At 50.8% G+C, this 17,957-nt stretch overlaps 2 protein-coding genes across 6 annotated transcripts in view; one reads left to right on the top strand and one right to left on the bottom strand.

Annotated features, from left to right (window-relative positions):
• The window catches only part of Fam104a (family with sequence similarity 104 member A), an 18,303-nt gene extending 11,409 nt beyond the window's left edge, over positions 1–6,894 (top strand). For 2 of the 3 annotated variants that reach the window (XM_048365245.1, XM_048365247.1), the window contains exons 3-4: positions 2,895–2,957; positions 4,585–6,894. In XM_048365245.1, the coding sequence (XP_048221202.1) occupies positions 2,895–2,957; positions 4,585–4,833 (312 nt within the window). In that variant the 3' untranslated portion in view covers positions 4,834–6,894. The remainder of the gene's footprint in view (positions 1–2,894; positions 2,958–4,584) is intronic. The other variant, XM_048365246.1, reaches the window with a different exon arrangement.
• The window catches only part of Cog1 (component of oligomeric golgi complex 1), a 21,071-nt gene extending 3,114 nt beyond the window's left edge, over positions 1–17,957 (bottom strand). Inside the window, exons 1-14 of one of the 3 annotated variants that reach the window (XM_048365239.1) lie at positions 17,627–17,957; positions 16,152–16,393; positions 15,630–15,811; positions 15,347–15,517; positions 13,368–13,524; positions 11,895–12,105; positions 10,923–11,714; positions 10,430–10,576; positions 9,896–10,057; positions 8,858–8,985; positions 7,828–7,936; positions 7,136–7,245; positions 6,983–7,061; positions 5,810–5,950 (exon numbers count right to left, since the gene is read on the bottom strand). In XM_048365239.1, coding sequence (XP_048221196.1) covers positions 5,810–5,950; positions 6,983–7,061; positions 7,136–7,245; positions 7,828–7,936; positions 8,858–8,985; positions 9,896–10,057; positions 10,430–10,576; positions 10,923–11,714; positions 11,895–12,105; positions 13,368–13,524; positions 15,347–15,517; positions 15,630–15,811; positions 16,152–16,393; positions 17,627–17,938 — 2,943 coding nt within the window. In that variant the 5' untranslated portion in view covers positions 17,939–17,957. Of the gene's footprint in view, positions 1–5,809; positions 5,951–6,982; positions 7,062–7,135; positions 7,246–7,804; positions 7,937–8,857; positions 8,986–9,895; positions 10,058–10,429; positions 10,577–10,922; positions 11,715–11,894; positions 12,106–13,367; positions 13,525–15,346; positions 15,518–15,629; positions 15,812–16,151; positions 16,394–17,626 lie in introns of those variants that run through there. The other 2 variants (XM_048365242.1, XM_048365243.1) reach the window with 2 other exon arrangements.

Below are 17,957 nucleotides of genomic sequence, written 5' to 3'. Positions count from 1 at the left end.
AAATCCTAGTAAAGATCTTCCTTCTTTTTTTTTGGCCGGTTGTGAGTCTTAAAATCAGGGCCTGGGCACTGTCTGTCCTTGAGCTTTCTTTGCCGGAGATCCTCAGATCTCAGCCTCCTGAGTAGCTAGGATGACAGACATGAGCCACGGGCACCCAGCTTCCTTATTCTAGAGGAGACACCACTGGTTACGAGTTCCACCCTTCCCAGCACTTGGGTGTGTTCTTGTCACTGCAGTAGCCTGAATTTTTTTTTTTAGTAGACTCATTGCTACCATCTTCCACTTTAATTAAGCTTAGCAAATATTTACTGAATGATGGAGCAGTCCTAGTAAAATGGTTCTTGTGCACAGCAGTGGGTATGAAAACAGCCTGGATCCTGCTGTTTGCTGAGCAGTCTTGAGTTGGGGCAGTGGCACGCCCACAGGTGATCCTAACCAGGACCATTGCTTTTGGCTCACCCACTTAGCTGCATTTATGAGGATGTAGGGACCTGACGGTTGCCTAAACACAGAACCTCACTCTTTGCCAGACTCCTGTGAGTTGCCTTTGTGTATTGTTTATAGGTTCTTGGGCGGAGTCTTCATCAGTTTTATTTTGGTTGTGTTCAATGACTTGCAAGGGACTTTTACTTTATAAATAATAGTTTTATTCTATTTCTACTAGAAATAAAAATGTATGACAAAAATACCCTGGTCAGATGTCAGCACTATCCTTGTGAATGGACACTGCAGAGAAAAAGAAAATGAGTCCTGTAACTGTCTGGCAAACTGATGTGTCTGTGTAAGGAAGGAGAATAGGGCTCCTACTTGATAGGTCTGTGTCAGCCCCACTCTGTGGGTTTTCATTTGCCCTTTGGTGTAGCAAGGCAACTGCTTCTGTATTTTCGGAGCTAGAAACTTGAATTGTCAGAACCTGGTGCCATCCTACAGTGGCTTCTCCTCCGAAGTAGTCTGATATAAAGTAGGGCAAATACAGTATTTTTCCCATGTTAGCTTCTTGACTTTAGAAGACAGACCATTTTGCTTCTTTATATCTGAAAACGCTGATTGAGACTTAAACTTCAGCATTGAGCCTTTAAAGTTAGAAGTGAAATAATGGTCTTTCCTCCATCAGCAAAAGTAGACTGAGTTCAGATAGATTGTAGTAACCTTCAGACTTTTTTGACAGTGTTTCATAGAAGTATATTTAAAAAAAATAGTTATGCAAAGGGATTTCAACATGTCAATTTATGAGTACAACACACCTTGATCAGTGTTACCCCTTCAGAAATGTATTTTCTTTTGTGACATAGTACATGCCAGACATACTTGTGAATAAGTGGGAAGGCTTCATAGAAAAATTATCCTGACCCACTGTGCAGTTTTATTTTTTTTTCTGCTAGTTGTAATGTATTTGTGGGTTTCACGCTTATATAAAAAGTTCTAGTCTACCTGTAAACAGTGAGGTCTTCACAAAGCCTCCCCAACAGTGAAAAACAGAAAACCCAGAATGTCTTTAAAAGAGATGGATTGTTGCCTTTGGGGACAGTGGCCTTTGTGTAATGTGCTGAAGTAACAGAATGCCTGGATCATATGCAGGGGCTCTGCTGCTAGTTTAAAAGTACCTTGGCCTGTTCAGTGCAAGTAATTAGGTATTTGAAATACTTGAGGTGTCTTTCCACTCATCATACCTTGACTAAAGGTGCTAGAAGTCTGTTTTCTCTTCTCTAGGCTGTGAGCAGACAGTGGAGTAGCCAGTACTCAAAACGGCTGTCTCATGGCGTTAAAGTCTCAGACTAGAATTTAGATGTAACTGAAGGCTTTTCTACTTTATAGTAGCATTCTTTAGTTTACTTACTCCTGATTAATGTTTTTCCTTAAAAATATCTTTTGTAGAAGCTTTAGTGGTTGGGGAACCTTTTTTTTCCCCTTTCTGCCAGGGGCCATTTATATATTTATAACATCATTCATGGGCCATATAAAATCATCATCACCAGCCCATGGCCATGGGCAGCAGATGAGAAGCTTGTGTGTCGGTCCTCTCCTGTCCCAGTGATGTCATGGGCCTTATACTGAGGTCCAGAAGTTCCCACCCCTGTTTAGAAAATATAGTTGAAGGAAGGTTGAAGATCCAGGTCAAATGGTCTGTCATGTACATCCTTCTAGGCGCGCGCGCGCGCGCGTGTGTGTGTGTGTGTGTGTGTGTGTGTGTGTGTGTGTACATGTGGTTAACTGTTAGATGTTAAGACTTTCTAATTTTTAGCCATTATAAGCCCCGGTCCTGGGGCTTGAAGTTAGGACCTGGACACTGTCCCTGAACCTCTCTGTGCTCAAGGCTAGCATCCTAATACTTGAGCCATAACACCACGTCTGGCTTTTTCTGAGTAGTTTATCAGAGTTTCACGGACTTTTCTGCCTAAGCTGGTTTTGAATTGTGATCCTCAGATGTCAGTCTCCTGAGTGGCTAGGATTACAGCTGTGAGCCATTGGCGCCCGGCTTCTAAACACTTTTCATGCACATCACTATAAAGTTGAGTTACAGGGTCGGTTGGTATTGGATCATGCCTGATATCCTGGTTACTCAGGAGGCTGAGATCTGAGGATCACAGTTCAAAGCCAGCCTGGGCAGGAGAGACTGTGAGACTCTTACCTATAACTAACCACCAAAAGTCTGGAAAGTAGAGTTGTGGCTCAAGTGGTAGAGCAGTAGCCACACAACACATACACACATAGTTGAGCTATAGAATTTTTAAAAAATGAAGTAGAAATTGCAAGTATATTTTTTGAAAAGTCATTACTTTATAGAATCCTTTTTCTAACTTATCAACTTTCCTATGATAGCGTGAACTAGATTTAATTTGAGCTGAAAATTTGACTTCCTAGAAACTGATTCTAGTTCTTGCCTTGATTTTCAGACAGTACCTGTAACAAGAAACAGTAAAGAAAACAGACTAAGAGGAAACAGAGCGTTCTTCGCGGTGGGTTTCTGATCCAGTGTAGTGACCTCTGTTAAACATTCATGGCCTTTGCAAGATGTCTATGGCCATTCTGGGTGATTGTGCAGGGTTAGGAAAGATGTTTGTAGAGTTAAAATTTTTGTTCTTGAATTAGCCTTTACTTAACCCTTTCCATTAAATGCTGCTGGCCCTGCCTTCTGATTTCATTCAGCCCACTCTAATCATTTTGTGAACTCTCCTTTTAATCAGACTGCCAGTGGGCAGTGGGTTATATAACCTGTTAGTAGCTCCAAGGTCTGTAGATTGGCAACACTTGATGGATGCTTTGTCAACTGCCTTTTCTGGCTGTTTTAGATCACTTGTCTATGTTCATATTGTTTGATGTCATTTTTGGTCAAGAAATAGATGGGAGTTAGGATAAAAAAACTATGAGTATGTATGTGGAAGCATTTATATACTTGTTTTATATTGAAAATCTGTAATTTTCCTTGCCAAAAAGCTTTTACAGTGGCTCACACCTGTAATCCTACTCAGGAGCCAGAGATCAAAGGATCATGGTTCAAAGCCAGTCTCGCAAGCTGGGAAGTCTCGAGACTCTTGCCTCCAACAATCTACTCAAAAAAGTGGAAGTGACACACTGGCTCAAGTGGTAGAGCACTATCCTTGAGCAAAAGGAGCTTAGGCACAGTGCCTAGGCCCAGATAGAGTTCAAGCCCCAGCACTGGCACACACAAAAAACCACAAATTATAAAGGGGATTTATTGTGCATGGTGCTGGTGCCTCACGCTTGTAATCCTAGCTGCTCAGGAGGCTGAGATCTTGAGGGTAGAGGTTGCGGTTTACAGCATGCTTGGGCAGAAAAGTCCATGAGACTCTTATCTCCAGTTAACCACCAGAAAACGGGAAGTGGTGCTATGGCTCAAGTTGCACAGCACTAGCCTTGAGCTGAAGAGCTCAGGGACAGTGCCCAGGCCCAGATTTCAAGCCCTATGACCTACCAAAAAAAATAAAATAAATAAAATATTTAAGCAACTACAATAGTTCTATTTCAGCATTAAGCACCAGTCTTTTGTATATAAAGACTACATTACATACTTATAACTGGTATTTCAAAACCAATGTTTTTGTCCAAGGGGAAAAAACCAAAAGACCAAAGCTATGGAAGGTCCAAGTTAAAAAAAATATGTAAAAGGCTATGCATAGAATCCTGACTTTCATTCTTCTTGGTACAGTAATTGAGTTGTCATAGAGAAAGCTTATGCCCGAGTCTGTCTTGCAATGGACATCACTCTGTCTAGTAATAGCACTCTGCCCTAGAGATTTGCTTTCCCTCCTGGAGATGACTGGGTTCAAGTAGGTAGAAAAGATGAGTGAAAGGACTGACTGTTGAAAGACGTGGAGTAGGAAGGTCAGTGCCTGAACCCCGACCTACCACTCCTTAGGTAGTTTAGCACAAGTCCTGCCAGGGTAGTTGTGAACGTGGAGCCAGGCATGGCATGTCTGGTAGACCACATAACCCAGTATGTGCCCATCCTGGGGCTCCCTGCTGACCAGAAAGAAGACTTAGAGGTTATGCTTTCACCCACAGTCCAGCTCCTAGGCGGCAAGACAGGCTGATGGCAACCCTGGCTCTTCTTTTTCCTTGCAGTCTTCCAGCAGTGACAGTGGTGGGAGCAGCAGCAGCAGCAGTAGCAGCAGCAGCAGCAGCATCAACAGTCCTGACAGGGCCAGTGGGCCGGAGAGCCTGAGCCAGGTCATCCCAGGATCGAGCCCCAACACCCCTCAGCCGGCACCCGAGCAGTCTGCACTGTGCCAAGGCCTCTACTTCCACATCAACCAGACCCTGAAGGAGGCTCACTTTCACAGCCTGCAGCACCGAGGCCGGCCTCCCACATGAGGGGCCAGCAGCTTCTTGCCTTCTGTGAAGGGACAGTGCTGTGCAGATTCGGTATTTCAACCTACAATTTGTTTTAAAAAAAATTGCACACAAAAATGCCTGTTGGCTTCTCAGTCTATATTTGAAATAACAGGTTAACAGGCAATTGTTTACTTGTGGTGTCGCTGCACTATTGCAATTTCCAAGGGGCTTCGGAGCAGGTTTTTATAGGATTGAGGGAGGAGGGAAGGCATCGAGGTAGAGACAAGGAAACCTGTGTGTTGCGTCCATAGTGTCTCATTCAGATTCGTTTCCAAGTCTGTCAGTTAGATTCGACTTTTATGTAAAAGGGCCTTTACCAAGTGCAGAATCAGTTTTTTATTCAATAAACTAGTCATGAAAATCCAGTTTCTATGAAACCCCCCCCCCCCAAGTTTTCCCTCAAAATATAGAAAGCTTGAGTCTTGCACTGGGATGGACTATGTTGCTACCTCTGTGTGGAGCTAGCCTGAGAAGGGATGCTTCCATTGGAACTGGAGAGTAGACTTGAGCCGGATTCACATGGGACGTGAAGTGGCCTCCCTAGCCGTGTCTCCTCTGCCAGCAGCGTTTCCAGGCAAGTCCTTCAGACTCCTGTATCCACAGAAAACATCAGCGCTCCTCCAGTCTGCACCTCCGACTTTAGTAAAAAGAACTGCAGTTTCCACTTCAAGAAATGCTTTTGTCTTACTTGGACTCTGAGCAGCTCCTGGTAACTCCAACTGGCAGGGTAAACTAAGGCACAGATGACTGGATGCTGAGCACACCCACTGTCTGATCTGGTGCCTGACATGACAAGTGGATGAAACTTGGATAAGGTCACCCCTGATGGAGACTAGGGGACCACATTCCATCTCCCAAACTGAAAAGAGGTGAGTTTAGAAACAAACAAGCAGAGGCACCTTTAGGAAAGACAATGCAATAGTGTTTATTTAGACAGGATGGGCGTTTCTCCGAGTTACTTGGTCATACTAGAGAGCCAGCCAAGTTTGAATAATGAGGATGCAGAAGAGTCGTCTTCATCGCTGAGGAGCTGTCTGAACAAGGAGCCAGGATTCGCTGGGTCACCTGCTCTCGAGAGTGGCAGGGGGTCAACCTGCCGTTGGATATAGAGGAAGTGCCTTAGAGCCCCCCCAGCCTCCTGCCCGCCCCCCCAACCCCGCCACTCCACGGCACTGCACTCGGGGGCCACACGGCATACTGCAGAACTGGCAAGCGAGTATGGCTCTGCTGAGGACTTTGCTGATTGCAGGGATGTGAAAAGGACCGGGGTACAGCATGGAATTTTACTCTGACCAAGTGAAATTGGAGAATAGGACTGGGGAACAGTAACACATGCACCCCCTTCCTTCCATGGCATTCCTCCACTAGCAAGGACTCACAGGGCATTGTGGGCCGTGGAAACCCGTGCCAGGTGAGTTCCAGCCCAGGTGGGGCCTCGGGGCAATGGCAAGCTTTTTGTTTTTTAAACTACTGTCTCCTAGATTTTAAAACCAGATGTTTGCCAAGGACTTTGGATTTTAATGCGTTTGATGGCAGGGAATATGGAAAGGATACATTGCTAATATTTTGTCTAATAATAAAGTAAACAACTAAATGTTGTAAGAAGACAAGCTGAGCTCTGCACACACATGTACACAACACAATTCAGAAATACCCAGGAGGATTGCTGCAGGCTTAACGGATAGCATCCCACTGAAACAAAACGCGCATTAACAGAAAACGTAAAACACAAAGTAAATTTTAATTCCCACCCAACTAAAAGACTCAAGACGAAACCAATGCTCAGAACAAGGACTTTCTCTGAGCGAGTCCCATCCCAGTGCGAGGTTGGCAGAACCTCACTCTCGCCCTTCTAAGTGTAAGTGGCCATCTCCATCCTGTCCTGCACATTTTATAGCCTTGCGGCCTGGGAAACATTTCTACCATGAGGCTATCTGGTAGTGTCTCTTGGTGTCTTTTAAAGTTTCTATCAGCTCGAGCTAGCAAGACCTTGTACTTTTCTATTGCGCCGCCATTAAAAGCAGCACTAGTGCACTGTCATTCAGTTTTTATCAGTTATTTCCAAGGGTGCTGACCCAGTGGCCGGTGGGAGAGGGGAAAGGAGCCACAGGGCTGGCCTGGCACTCACCTGGGCTTGTGTATCCATGCCTCTGCTGGTTGACTTGGCCTTTCTGGTGCTTGTCATACTCAGTGGAAGAAGTCCAAACCTCCAAGGAGAAGGGAGAATTCAGGCACGGCCAGGCAGCCCTGGGCCCAGCCCCCACCTCCTGTAGTCACTTACCTGATCTGACTTGAGGCCAGAGGCAGTATGTTATGGGGTTCTTGGGAGTTGAACGTGCTGCTCCGGGGGGTGAACTGGTTCTCTGTACCTGTTACCAATCCAAATAGAACCTGGCAAGCAAGAAAGGAAGCACACAAGATGGGGTGGGGTCGATGAGAAAGTGATAGCAACCAATTACTGTGACTTCTAACCATAATTTCACAGAATGCTTTTTGGAGGATTCGTTTTTGTTTTGTTGCCAGTCCTGGGGCTTAAGCGCAGGGCCTGGGCACTGTCCCTGGCTTCTTTTTGCTCAAGGCTAGCACTCTACCACTTAGGGAGCCACAGCACCACTTCTGGCCTTTTCTGTGTATGTGGTGTTGAGGAATGGAACCCAGGGCTTTGTGCATGCTAAGGCAAACAATCTACCACTAAGCCATATTCTCAGCCCCGAGGATTAATATGTTTTAGAAGGTTAAATTGATTTTTGCCATAGCCCAGATCTGAGTTCCAGTCATGTGGTTCTTTATTCCTCATCTAAGACTGGGTAAAACTAGTAGCAATCATTACCTCTAACAAAGGGGCCAGATCCTGGATGCCCAGCTTGTGAGACTCTACCTAACCCTGTCCCAGCACTCCTCGGCACTTTGCTGTGCTCCACTGTCCAGCACTGGTGAGGTGGGTGCTCACGCTCCATTCCTGCTGGTACTTACAGAAGTTCGCTGCACCAGGTGGTTAAGGTTGCTGTTGAGGTGGGGCGTGAAAACATCCAGGTCAAATGGATCAATGAGGGCTTCCAGAGAGTCAGTCACTTTCTCCAATCTGAGAGGATAGGGATAAAAGATAATGAACAGCGTTTTACATCTATTAGGGGAATCCGGGCAGTGGCTTTGTTTTGTTTTGTTTTTTGCCAGTCCTGGGGCTTGAACTCAGAACCTGAGCACTGTCCCTGGCTTCTTTTTGCTCAAGGCTAGCTCTCTACCACTTGAGCCACAGCCCCACTTCAGGCTTTTTCTGCATATGTGGTGCTGAGGAATGGAACCCAGGGCTTCATGTATATGAGGCGAGCACTCTAGGCTAGGCCACCTTCCCAGCCCCACCTCCTGCCCCCCAGGGCAGTGGCTTTGGTTGCACTGAATTACTGGCTGTTTTTGCTTCAGTGACTAACGGGCTTGAGACAGATCTGTTCTATATTACCACCCCCCCCCCTTTTTTTTGAGGAAGGAATGGGGATACTAATCTCAAATGATACCAAGACTACTGAGGTTCTGCCTGCTTCACTTGACCATGGTGTTTGTCCAGCAGGTGGCCATTATTTCACATGATGGTCACATATGAGCAGCACTCACTAAGATAAACCTAGTACATGTGCAGAAGAGCTAGCTCTTGCTTTGGGGGCTTCTCAGTAAAAGGCTACAGATGTTCCTCAGCTTATTTATGAAACAGGGTCGCACTATGTAGGCCACACTGGCCTTGACCTTGCATTCGTCCTGCCTCCCCTCACAAATGCTGGGGTCACAGGTGTTTACGACATCTGCCTTGTTCCTAACGATGGGGACAGTAAGCCCCAAGTCCCCTAAGTGGACAGGGAAGCACACCCCACGGTGCAACCCCGAGAACAGGCGCACGCGCTCAGCTGGCAGTGCGGCTCTCCTGGCCACTCGGTGTCACCGCCACAAGCGGGGAACGGCCTGTGTGGTGCACTGGAGAGACTGCCCTGGAGGCTCGGGAGGAGAAAACTACCTGGTGTCAGGCTTGCTCCGGCCGCTCTTTGCCTCCTCTGCCTTCGTTGTCAGGACCGTGCTGAGATAGCGCAGGTCATAGAGGAGCTGCAGGGCCCGGTTCTGGGTGATAGGAAAAGCACCTTCTTTCTAAAAGCAGAGGGATTCCAGTCAGCTGAGATGTGACTCATTTTATGGCAGGACAGCTAAGGGTTCTAGTGCAGCCACAGCTTGGTATTTTAGGAGCTGCTATTTGTATTCGCTGGGTTAATCTTGGTCTTAAAACTACAAAACCTAACAGCAGGTTTGAGACCCAAGGCCCATCGAAACAGACCAGTGCTGAAGATGGTCAAGTCAAAAGAACTGGGGGCTCCTGCCTGAGGAGCACTGGGAGCTCAGAAGCCCATGAAGACTTGACTGAATTTTTCCTCCAGTCAGGACTGGCCCAGTGTCTCTAGGAATACAAGCCAAGGGCAGGAGGCACAAGACTGCTGGGCGCTGGTGACATACATTCCTAACCCAACCTACTCCGGAGGTTGAGATCTGAGGATCAAAGCCAGCCCAGGAAGGAAAGCCCATGACACTCTTAGCTCCAATTAAACACCCCAAAAAAAGCCAAAAGCAGGGCTGTGGCTCAAGTGGCAGAGTGCTAGCTAAAGCTCAAGGACAGTGCCCAGGCCCTGAGGTCAAATGGAGGCTGGGAGACAAGGACTCCCTTCATGGGAAGCTCCTCTCATATGCCAGCATTCTGAGCTTGGCTGCAGGGGGGCTTGGGGCAGGGACTCCATTTACTGAGTAAAGAAATGGCCGAGGAAATCAAGGTTTTGCCCAAAGCCTGCAGCGAGCTGAGCTAGCGGCAGTGCCTCTTCACTTGTCCTCAGCTGCTGCTCACTGTGGGCCCTGGAGATTAGGTGTGAACCGAACACCACAGATCATGTGTACAGGCCCTGAGGCCTGAGTAATGCTTGTGTGGATGGCTTGGAGCCAAAAGGCCAGGTTAGGGCTTTATGTTTTGTTTTCTTTTTGTCTGCTACTAACGGGCAAACAAGCCGACACCCACCACGGTGTGCTTTTCCTGTGACAGCTTCTCGTAGGCAGCTAGGACCTGAGCCAGGCAGCATTTCAGCATCTCCTGCAGGGTCACCTTTGGTAAGGCCTGGCCTCCAACGCGATTTATTTCCTGGCATAAGCTGAACAGGAAGGACTGGACATACCATGAGGGCTGGAAGGACAACAGAAGATCATGTTGCCAATTTGCATCAAAACGGACATGAAATAAATGTGGGCACGTGGATTCTGACGTAACACTCACTAGGCCCAGCATCCCTCCTGAGTCCTCCCTCCTGTGACCCTGGGACAGAACCTGGCGCTGCCCCTTTCACTTCGGGGAAGAGGTTAATTGGCATGGAACCCACAGTACGAAACGGAAGCACTAACAGACTCGGCTGTTTAAATGGTGCTAACCTATGCTGTCCCCATGGTAGTCAGAAACCTCACTTTTAGCTACTCAGAAGGTCATGCTTTCGCAGTATTTTGTTCCCCCAAGGCAGATCCCATCCTTTGAGTCCAAGTCCTATCTGTGGGACCTGCTCACCTGTGTAGGGAGTCGGATCTTAGATGTAACGCTGTTGCCAGACTCGGTCTCCTCCTGAATTTCTAGTTCATCCCAATTGGTGGCTGTCGCTAGGACCGAGCCAGCATCGTCTAAAAGCAGTGACTGGGTGAACCCATGAACCAGAACCTGGGGAAAAAAAAAAACGAGTGAACAGCTTTGTAAGTCCTTCAGGGCCTCAAATTCGTTTACAGCAACCAGAGGGATCTGGAGGTGAGCTTACGCTGCTTAGGCCGTGTGAAGTGACGGGAGTTGGTACAGTGTGGGGGTGGGGGGCGGGGGATGAGTGGCCAGCGCTGCACTTCCCACTATCAGCAATGGGAACTGCTGCTAGAAGGTCACCTTGTAAGAGACCAGTGGAGGGCAAGGGGCTGTGGTGTTCACACAGAAGAGCCGGCTCCCCTGTGCGGGCAGAAAAACCTTTCATCTTGTCTGAGGGGAGGGAAACGGGAGGCGGTGTAGGGTCAACACCCACCTTGACCACTGCCGAGCTCCAGACCTGGTAGCCCACCACGCTCTGCTGCAGGAGGGCTTCCTTCACCTCCTGCCACTTGGCTTGCCCGGGAGGCATTTCCTGAGCCGAGCCCTTGCCCTGCTTTTTCGGAGCCTTCATCTCCTTGACTGGCTTCTCGGCACTCCCGGTTTTACCCACAATACACAGTTTCAGGTGGGGGCACAGTTCACCCAGGGACTGGCAGAGTCTGGCCATGAAAAGGACGGCGTACAGCTTGGTGCCACGGAGGACGTCCTGCTGTCCCTGCACGACATCCTTGAGGCTCTGCAGCTCAGCCTGGACGCAGTCCATGATGTGCCGGATGCAGGCCACGGAGTGAGTCTGCAGCAGGTCCTGCACAGTGGCGGCATCCGCGAACCTGTCAAAGGCAGGCTTCCTGGCCTGCTGCCCGGAGGCAGCGTCCTGGGACGGCGGTGCGGCATCTGAAGGCAGGTACGCCAGGAGGTCGTCCAGCTTCACCTTCAGTCTGGAATCCAGGGCAGAACAGAAGTTCTGTACACAGGGGCTGATTGCTTGAGCTTTCATGGAGAGGCCAGTACAGGCAAAGTGATCCCGGTTCGCCACGCTGACCCAGGCAGCATCGGCGGGCAGGTCGCTGGGACTCTCAGACCAGAGGAAGTGAGACATGTTCTGCTCAAAGTGGATATGCTTGTTTGACGAGCTGCCAGTGCTGCTCTCGAGTTCCTGCAAAGCTGACACCAGCAGTTCTTTGGAGCTACTGGAGATGGATTCGAAGCCTTCTTTCGTCAGAGTCTAAAAGAGGAGGGGGAGAGTTCTAGTCGTGTTCTTTGAAGATTTCAAAACAACCATACCCATGGGCACTCTGTCCTGCATTCAGAGTCCACACAGTGTGGTTGACAGAGGACACAGAGGCCACCCGACAGCTCTAGAACCTGGAAGACCTGCACCAATCCCAAGGGCTGGCCACCTCACCTGTAGGCGGTCCAGGAAGAGGGGCTGCAACATGTCCTCCCAGAACGAGAGCGGCTTCTCCAGCAGCCGCCGGCTCACCGCCTCCCAGCCGGGGCCCGCGAGCTCGCCGCTCAGCAGCTCCCACAGGGCGTCCCGGATCCCTGCCAGGCCTTTCATGCTCTTCACGTACGCCAGCAGGTTGGTGATCCCAGCTTTAATGTCCTCATTACACCTGCAATGAGACTGGACTTGTGGGCCTTCATACTGCTATTCAGAAATACAGCAGGAGCCTACTTAGGAACTTTGCACCTTAGCCAGGTGCTGGTGGCTCACACCTGTAATCCCAGCTACTCAGGAGACTTAAGATCTGAGGATCGTGGTTTGAAGCTACCCAGGGCAGAAAAGCCCGAGATTCTTTTCTCCAATTAACCATCAAAAAGCTGAAGTGGAGCTGTGGCTCAAGTGGTAGAGTGCCAGGCTTGAGGCAGAAAAGCTCAGGGACAGCAGCCAGGCTCTGATTGCAAGCCCTGGGACTGACACCCAAATAAAACAAAAGCTTTGTAGCTGCATGTACACATATGTGTATTCACAATGTTGATAGGAATCTATTAATACAGCGCGTTTTGGGCTGGATTGAGGGTGCAGTCTGCAGCCATCTCAACAGGCTGACTCTGTAGCTCCCTAATGGCTTCAAAAATCAATGTTAAAAATGGGGTGCCCATGGCTCCCACCTGTGATCTTAGCTACTCAGAAGGCTGAGATCTGAGGATCTCAATCTGTAGTTAGACTGGGCAGGAAATTACATGGACTCATCTCCAATTAACCACCCAAAAAGCCAGAAGTAGAGATGTGGCTCAAGTGGTAGAGCACCAGCTTAGAGTGAAAAAGCTAATGGACAGCACCCAGACCCCTGAGTTTAAGCCCCAATACCGGCAAAAATAAATAAATGAACGAAACAACAACAAAAATCATGTTAAATAAGAGTGCAGGAGTTATAGAAATATTCTTACATAAAGAAAAAAGCCTCTGCATAATATTTTGAATTTTTTTTTTTTTTTGCTTTGTTGTTTTGGCCAGTCCTGGGCGTTGGACTCAGGGCCTGAGCACTGTCCCTGGCTTCTTTTTGCTCAAGGCTAGCACTCTGCCACTTGAGCCACAGCGCCCCTTCTGGCCATTTTCTGTATATGTGATGCTGGGGAATTGAACCCAGGGCCTCATGTACATGAGGCAAGCACTCTTGCCACTAGGCCATATCCCCAGCCTCTGCATAATATTTTGAAAAGCAGATTCTTCGCCGGTTCTCCCACAGTGTGTGCTAAATGGCCACAAAGACGGTGATGGGCTGTGGGCCGTTTGCCAGGGGTTGGAGGCTGACCTAATCACCCAGGAAGCTGAAATTCTCTGCGCATGCCTCCTGGCCCCTTGTCTGACCATACATACTCAGGCTGCATAGAGCTAAAGGAGCAGTCTCGGGATGCCCTTTTGGCTCCTTACATGTGGATCCATTTCTGCAGCGTGTCTCTCAGGTATTCCTGGCTGATGGGATGTGCGAGGGTTCGGAGCGTGGGCTGGAACTCAGTGATGGAAGCCGGGAGGTGCCGGGACCAGCTACAGAGCTTCCCCTCCTCTTTCAGCACGCTGAAGCCCTTTCCTACGGAAGAGGCCACACAGGAGGAAATGGAGGCCACTGTGGACAGCACATTACAAAGGGACCTACGGGGAAGTTCTGGTGGGGTCAAAATGGACCCTTGGAGGAAGAAGACAGAACAGCATGTGTCCAGGCCCTCCCTCGTCAGGGTATGGAAGCTTCCTTACAACCATGGCCGCCCTGGCTGAGAAGAAGGGCCCAGGCCAGGAGGAAGTGAGTGCGGACCAAAGGAGGAGAAGGAAAGAAAGGAGAGCTGTCCAGTACTTGATGTGACTTTCAAATTCTCAAGGTTTTGCCACATGGCCCGGGCTGGTCTCCAGCCCTGGACGGGCCCAGGAGTTCATCTGCCCACTTCCTAGGCAGCTATGGGCTACGGGTGGATGGTGCCATTTCCCCTTTGCACACCATCCTATGCCCCTGGAGGATGCAAGGGGAAGAAGCGTCTGCCGTGGGGCTCGGCTCGCTCACTGGCAGCTGTGCACGGGCCAGTGCCGGACAGCTCTGGGGGGGAGCCAGTCCTCGGCGTCTGTGCAAGAAGGCCCTCAGGGCTTGAAGCACAGTGTTCGAAGGTCTCTTGTGCCTGCTTTCCAGTTTCAGGAGAGATTTGTCAACACTCATATTTTGAAAGTGGGACAACCTAGTACCCTCATGTGTGCAGAGGGAAGCAGTGGAAGGGGTCCTGACTCTCCTGAGAATGACTGCTCGGCCATGACTTTCCTCTCCTTGCTCCATCATCTCCTTGGCCCACTTTTCCTACGTTTCTCTCTGACCCAGGAGGCCTAGAATTCCAAGGGATCATGTAATCATATTTTGTTTACCGCTCTCATGCATTTCCACGGCTAAAACACCACCATGAGCAGATACACTGCAGGGTTGTGTCTCCAAGCAGACCTTTCTCTGCTCTGGTCGAAGCCCAGAATCACCGTGCACTCTCCAGACCCATTCTTAGCTTCTCCAGTGCCACATTTTCAAACAACCCACCCCAGCTTGTCCAAACCAGCTCCTTTCCTAATTAACTTGGTCATCGCTCTTCCCATACCTTACACAGTCCAGCCACCATCAAATATTCCCCCCTTGGATGGATATCTGAGCTGTTCTCTTAGCCCATCGCTACAGTTCCCTCCCAATCCAAGCCGCTTCCTTGGTCCAAGTCAACCAGCGACAGCTTCTTAGTGACTGCTCAGCACCCCTCTACACCATGGGGTTCCATGACACCTAAGAGCCTGTAACGTTTAATAACAGCTGAGATAAATGCTGCCCAATAGAAGTATGGGGCACACAGGAACACGTAACAGAGGGACCACACCAAGTCTGGAAGGTGGCTGGCAGGGTCCCCATTGTTCTTGGTAGTCCAAGCTCCCAAGGCTGACCACTCCTCTGGTCTTTTCAAGTCTCTTTCCCCTCCCCTAGAGACCTCAGTTTCCCCGGCTTTCTTCAGCCCTTCAAACGCACTAACATTCTCTTGCTTCAAGACTCTGCAACTCCTCTTCCTTTTGTCTGGAACTCTATCCTTGCTGTAATTAACTCACTTCAGAAACTCTCATCTCTGCATTGACTAACTCACCTCAGGTTCCAAAATCACTCCTCCAGGAAGCTGCCTATGCCTTCCTGAGATCCTTCCTTTCAGGGTTCCCAAGGCAACTGGTGCTTTGCATTGACAGCAATGATTGAGGCTGACATCAAACACTTTACACACTTTACATGACCTTCACAAAGGAAGGGTCCCCCTGTCCCGCTCATTGCCCCATCCCAGAGGCTGGCACGGGGCAGACACTGGGGAAGGATCAGGTGAATGCAGCGGGAAGAAGGCTGTCTGAGAACTCACCAGTAGGATGCTGGCCTGTGATGGTCTCCAGAGTTGAAAAGAGCAAGCCACAGGGCAGGGCTGGATCTGGCAGCAGACCTTCCGATGAAGTATAGAAAAGGGCGTGGGCCTGGCTCAGAGTGGTGGCCAGCAACTCCACTAGTGAGCAAATCTGAGCTTTGATGCCAGCACCTAGGAGAAGAAACAGCAGAGTTAAAGCCAGAGCATTCTAGGTGCCTCAGTCTCAGCTCACCCTGAGCAACCCATGTATAAGGACCAAAGTTTGGAAAGGAGCCTCACCCACCATGGCGTGGCTGTTTGAGAAGTTTCTGGATAGTTGCCTTTCTGGCCAACAGGAAGTCGGTGAGGGCTTGCCGGGGAGAACTCTCCTCTAAGAGAATTATAGAGCAGAGGGCCTCCGCCACAGCTTGGTCAGACACGGCTTGGCATTTAAGCAGCATCTTGCTTTCATGCAAAATGGTTGACCTAGAAGATGTGACAAAGACCAAAAGGACTCTTCAGCATCTTGGGTGAAGGCCTTAGGGTATCAAGAAGGGACAGATTATATGAAAGGGGTGGGAATGTGGCTTAGCAGCAGAGCGCTTGCCTTGCATACGTGAAGCCCTGGGTTCGATTCCTCAGCACCACGTAAACAGAAAAAGCCAGAAGTGGCGCTGTGGCTCAAGTGGTAGAGCCTTGAGCAAAAGAAGGTCAGAAACAGTGCCCAGGCCCTGAGTTCAAGCTCCAGGACTGGCAAAACAAAAAGTATAGGGGAGGAGGCCCACATGAGAGTCCATAACTAGATGGTTGCACTGGATCCACTCACCGGAAGTGACTGGCTGCTGCCACCTGCCTGACGAGGATGGGAAACCGAGAGAGGATGGGGCTGTGTCGGGAACTGGAGTCCAGCTGCAGCAGGCCGTGAAGGTGGCAGCAGAGCAGATAGAGCCGTGTGGCGTGGAGGTACTGAGAGGCTTCCATGGCGCTCCAGATCTTCTCAGGGATCTCTAAGAGCAGCTTGATCTGAGCAGCCATGCAGTAGAACTGCTCCTGGGATGGCAGCTTGGGCTGCAGGGAAAGGCAGAGCAAAGTCAGAACCTGCACGTGCTCAGCCTAAGCTAGAGTTCAAGATCTTCCCATGTGAGCCTCCCAGGTGTCAGTATTACAGGTGTGCCATACTATGGGAGACTAAGTTTTAAGTCAGTGGGCCTTTTCCACTCATGGCTGGTGTACCACTTGAGCCACATCTCTAGCTTATAAGCCTTAAGATAAGCTTGAAGAAAAATCACTCAGTCCTAGCAAAGTCTGGCCTCCTGCAGGAGACACACAGAATTTCCCAAGGCTTCTCAACCTTCTGTGTATGTATAATTGTGCCAGCACAGTGTACTGGGCAGGGACTTTTCTGAAGCCCAGGTGGCATTAAAGTTTCAGGTGGCAGGGAGATGATACTCCTGCAGTGTCTTCTTCCCTGTCAGCTCTCCCAGGATCAGGGCAAATTCCTGTTTCACTGTGTCACCCGGGTCCTTTTACCTAGATGGATGTCCATTAGGGGGTCAGATGCTGCTCTGATACTCGAACATGTATCCCACCCCACCCCATCCTTCCACCCGGTGTCATCTTCTTGATGGTGAGAAGAGCCTGAGTTCCCCACAATGAAAGGGGAGGCCTGGGGGTGGGCGCTGGCTTCCCACAGCCCCCGAAGGCGGGGCAGCCGCCTGGCATCGCAGAAGGCAAGAGGAAGAAGGGATGAGGAAGGAAGGCCTGGGGGCCGGGGGAGCAGGTGTGCGTACGGAGCACATCTGCTCCTCGAGAACCACGGCCGGGGGGCCGGAAGCCAGGCAGAGGCCAGGTGCCCAGGAACCGTCCGGGGACCCCGGCGCGTCCAGCTATCCCGGGCGGGCGGGGGGAACACCCGGGGACTCGGCGAGTGCGGGAGCGCAGCCCGGAAGTCGGCGAAGCAGTTGAAGGAACTGCCACGGAAGCGCCGAGGAAGGAGGAGCGCGCGGGCTCTGCAGGCCGCGGGGGGCCGGAGGTGAGCGTGGGGCCGCGGCGGGGCGGGGCTGGGCTGACCGCCGGGGGCCGGGATTGACCGCCTGGGGCCGGAACTGACCCGCCGGGGACCGGGGCTGACCCGCCCGGGGGCCCGGGTTGACCGCCTGGGGCCGGAACTGACCCGCCGGGGACCGGGGCTGACCCGCCCGGGGGCCGGAGCTGACCCGCCGGGGGCCCGGGGTTGACCGCCGGGGACCGGGGCTGACCCGCCGGGGGCCCGGGTTGACCCGCCCGGGGGCCGGGGCTGACCTGCGGGGGCCGCGGCGCGGCCGGGCCGGCCTGGCGGAGGCGGAAGCTCGCGCAGTGCTGGTCGGCGGCCCGCACCGCCTCCACCAGCCCCTCGGCGCGGCGGCGCATCTGGCCGATGGTGTCAGCCGCCTCGATCAGGTCGCGGTACCGCTCGCCCACCATCTGCCGCAGCTCCTCCTTCTTGTGTTCGATCTCAGCCCGGACCTGGCGCTCCAGCCCGCGGATCTCCTCCGCCCCGTGCGTCTCGAAAAGCGCCGCGGGGTCGCGCAGATCCAGCCGCTTCAACGCCGGGGAGGCGGCCGCGGCCGCCATGGTGTACGGCTCTGCCACC

The sequence above is a fragment of the Perognathus longimembris genome, chromosome 17 (genome assembly GCF_023159225.1).
Source record: "Perognathus longimembris pacificus isolate PPM17 chromosome 17, ASM2315922v1, whole genome shotgun sequence".
Lineage (NCBI taxonomy): Eukaryota > Metazoa > Chordata > Mammalia > Rodentia > Heteromyidae > Perognathus > Perognathus longimembris.
Note: the sequence above shows the minus strand (reverse complement) of the source record. Positions and strands in the feature narration are given on the sequence as shown.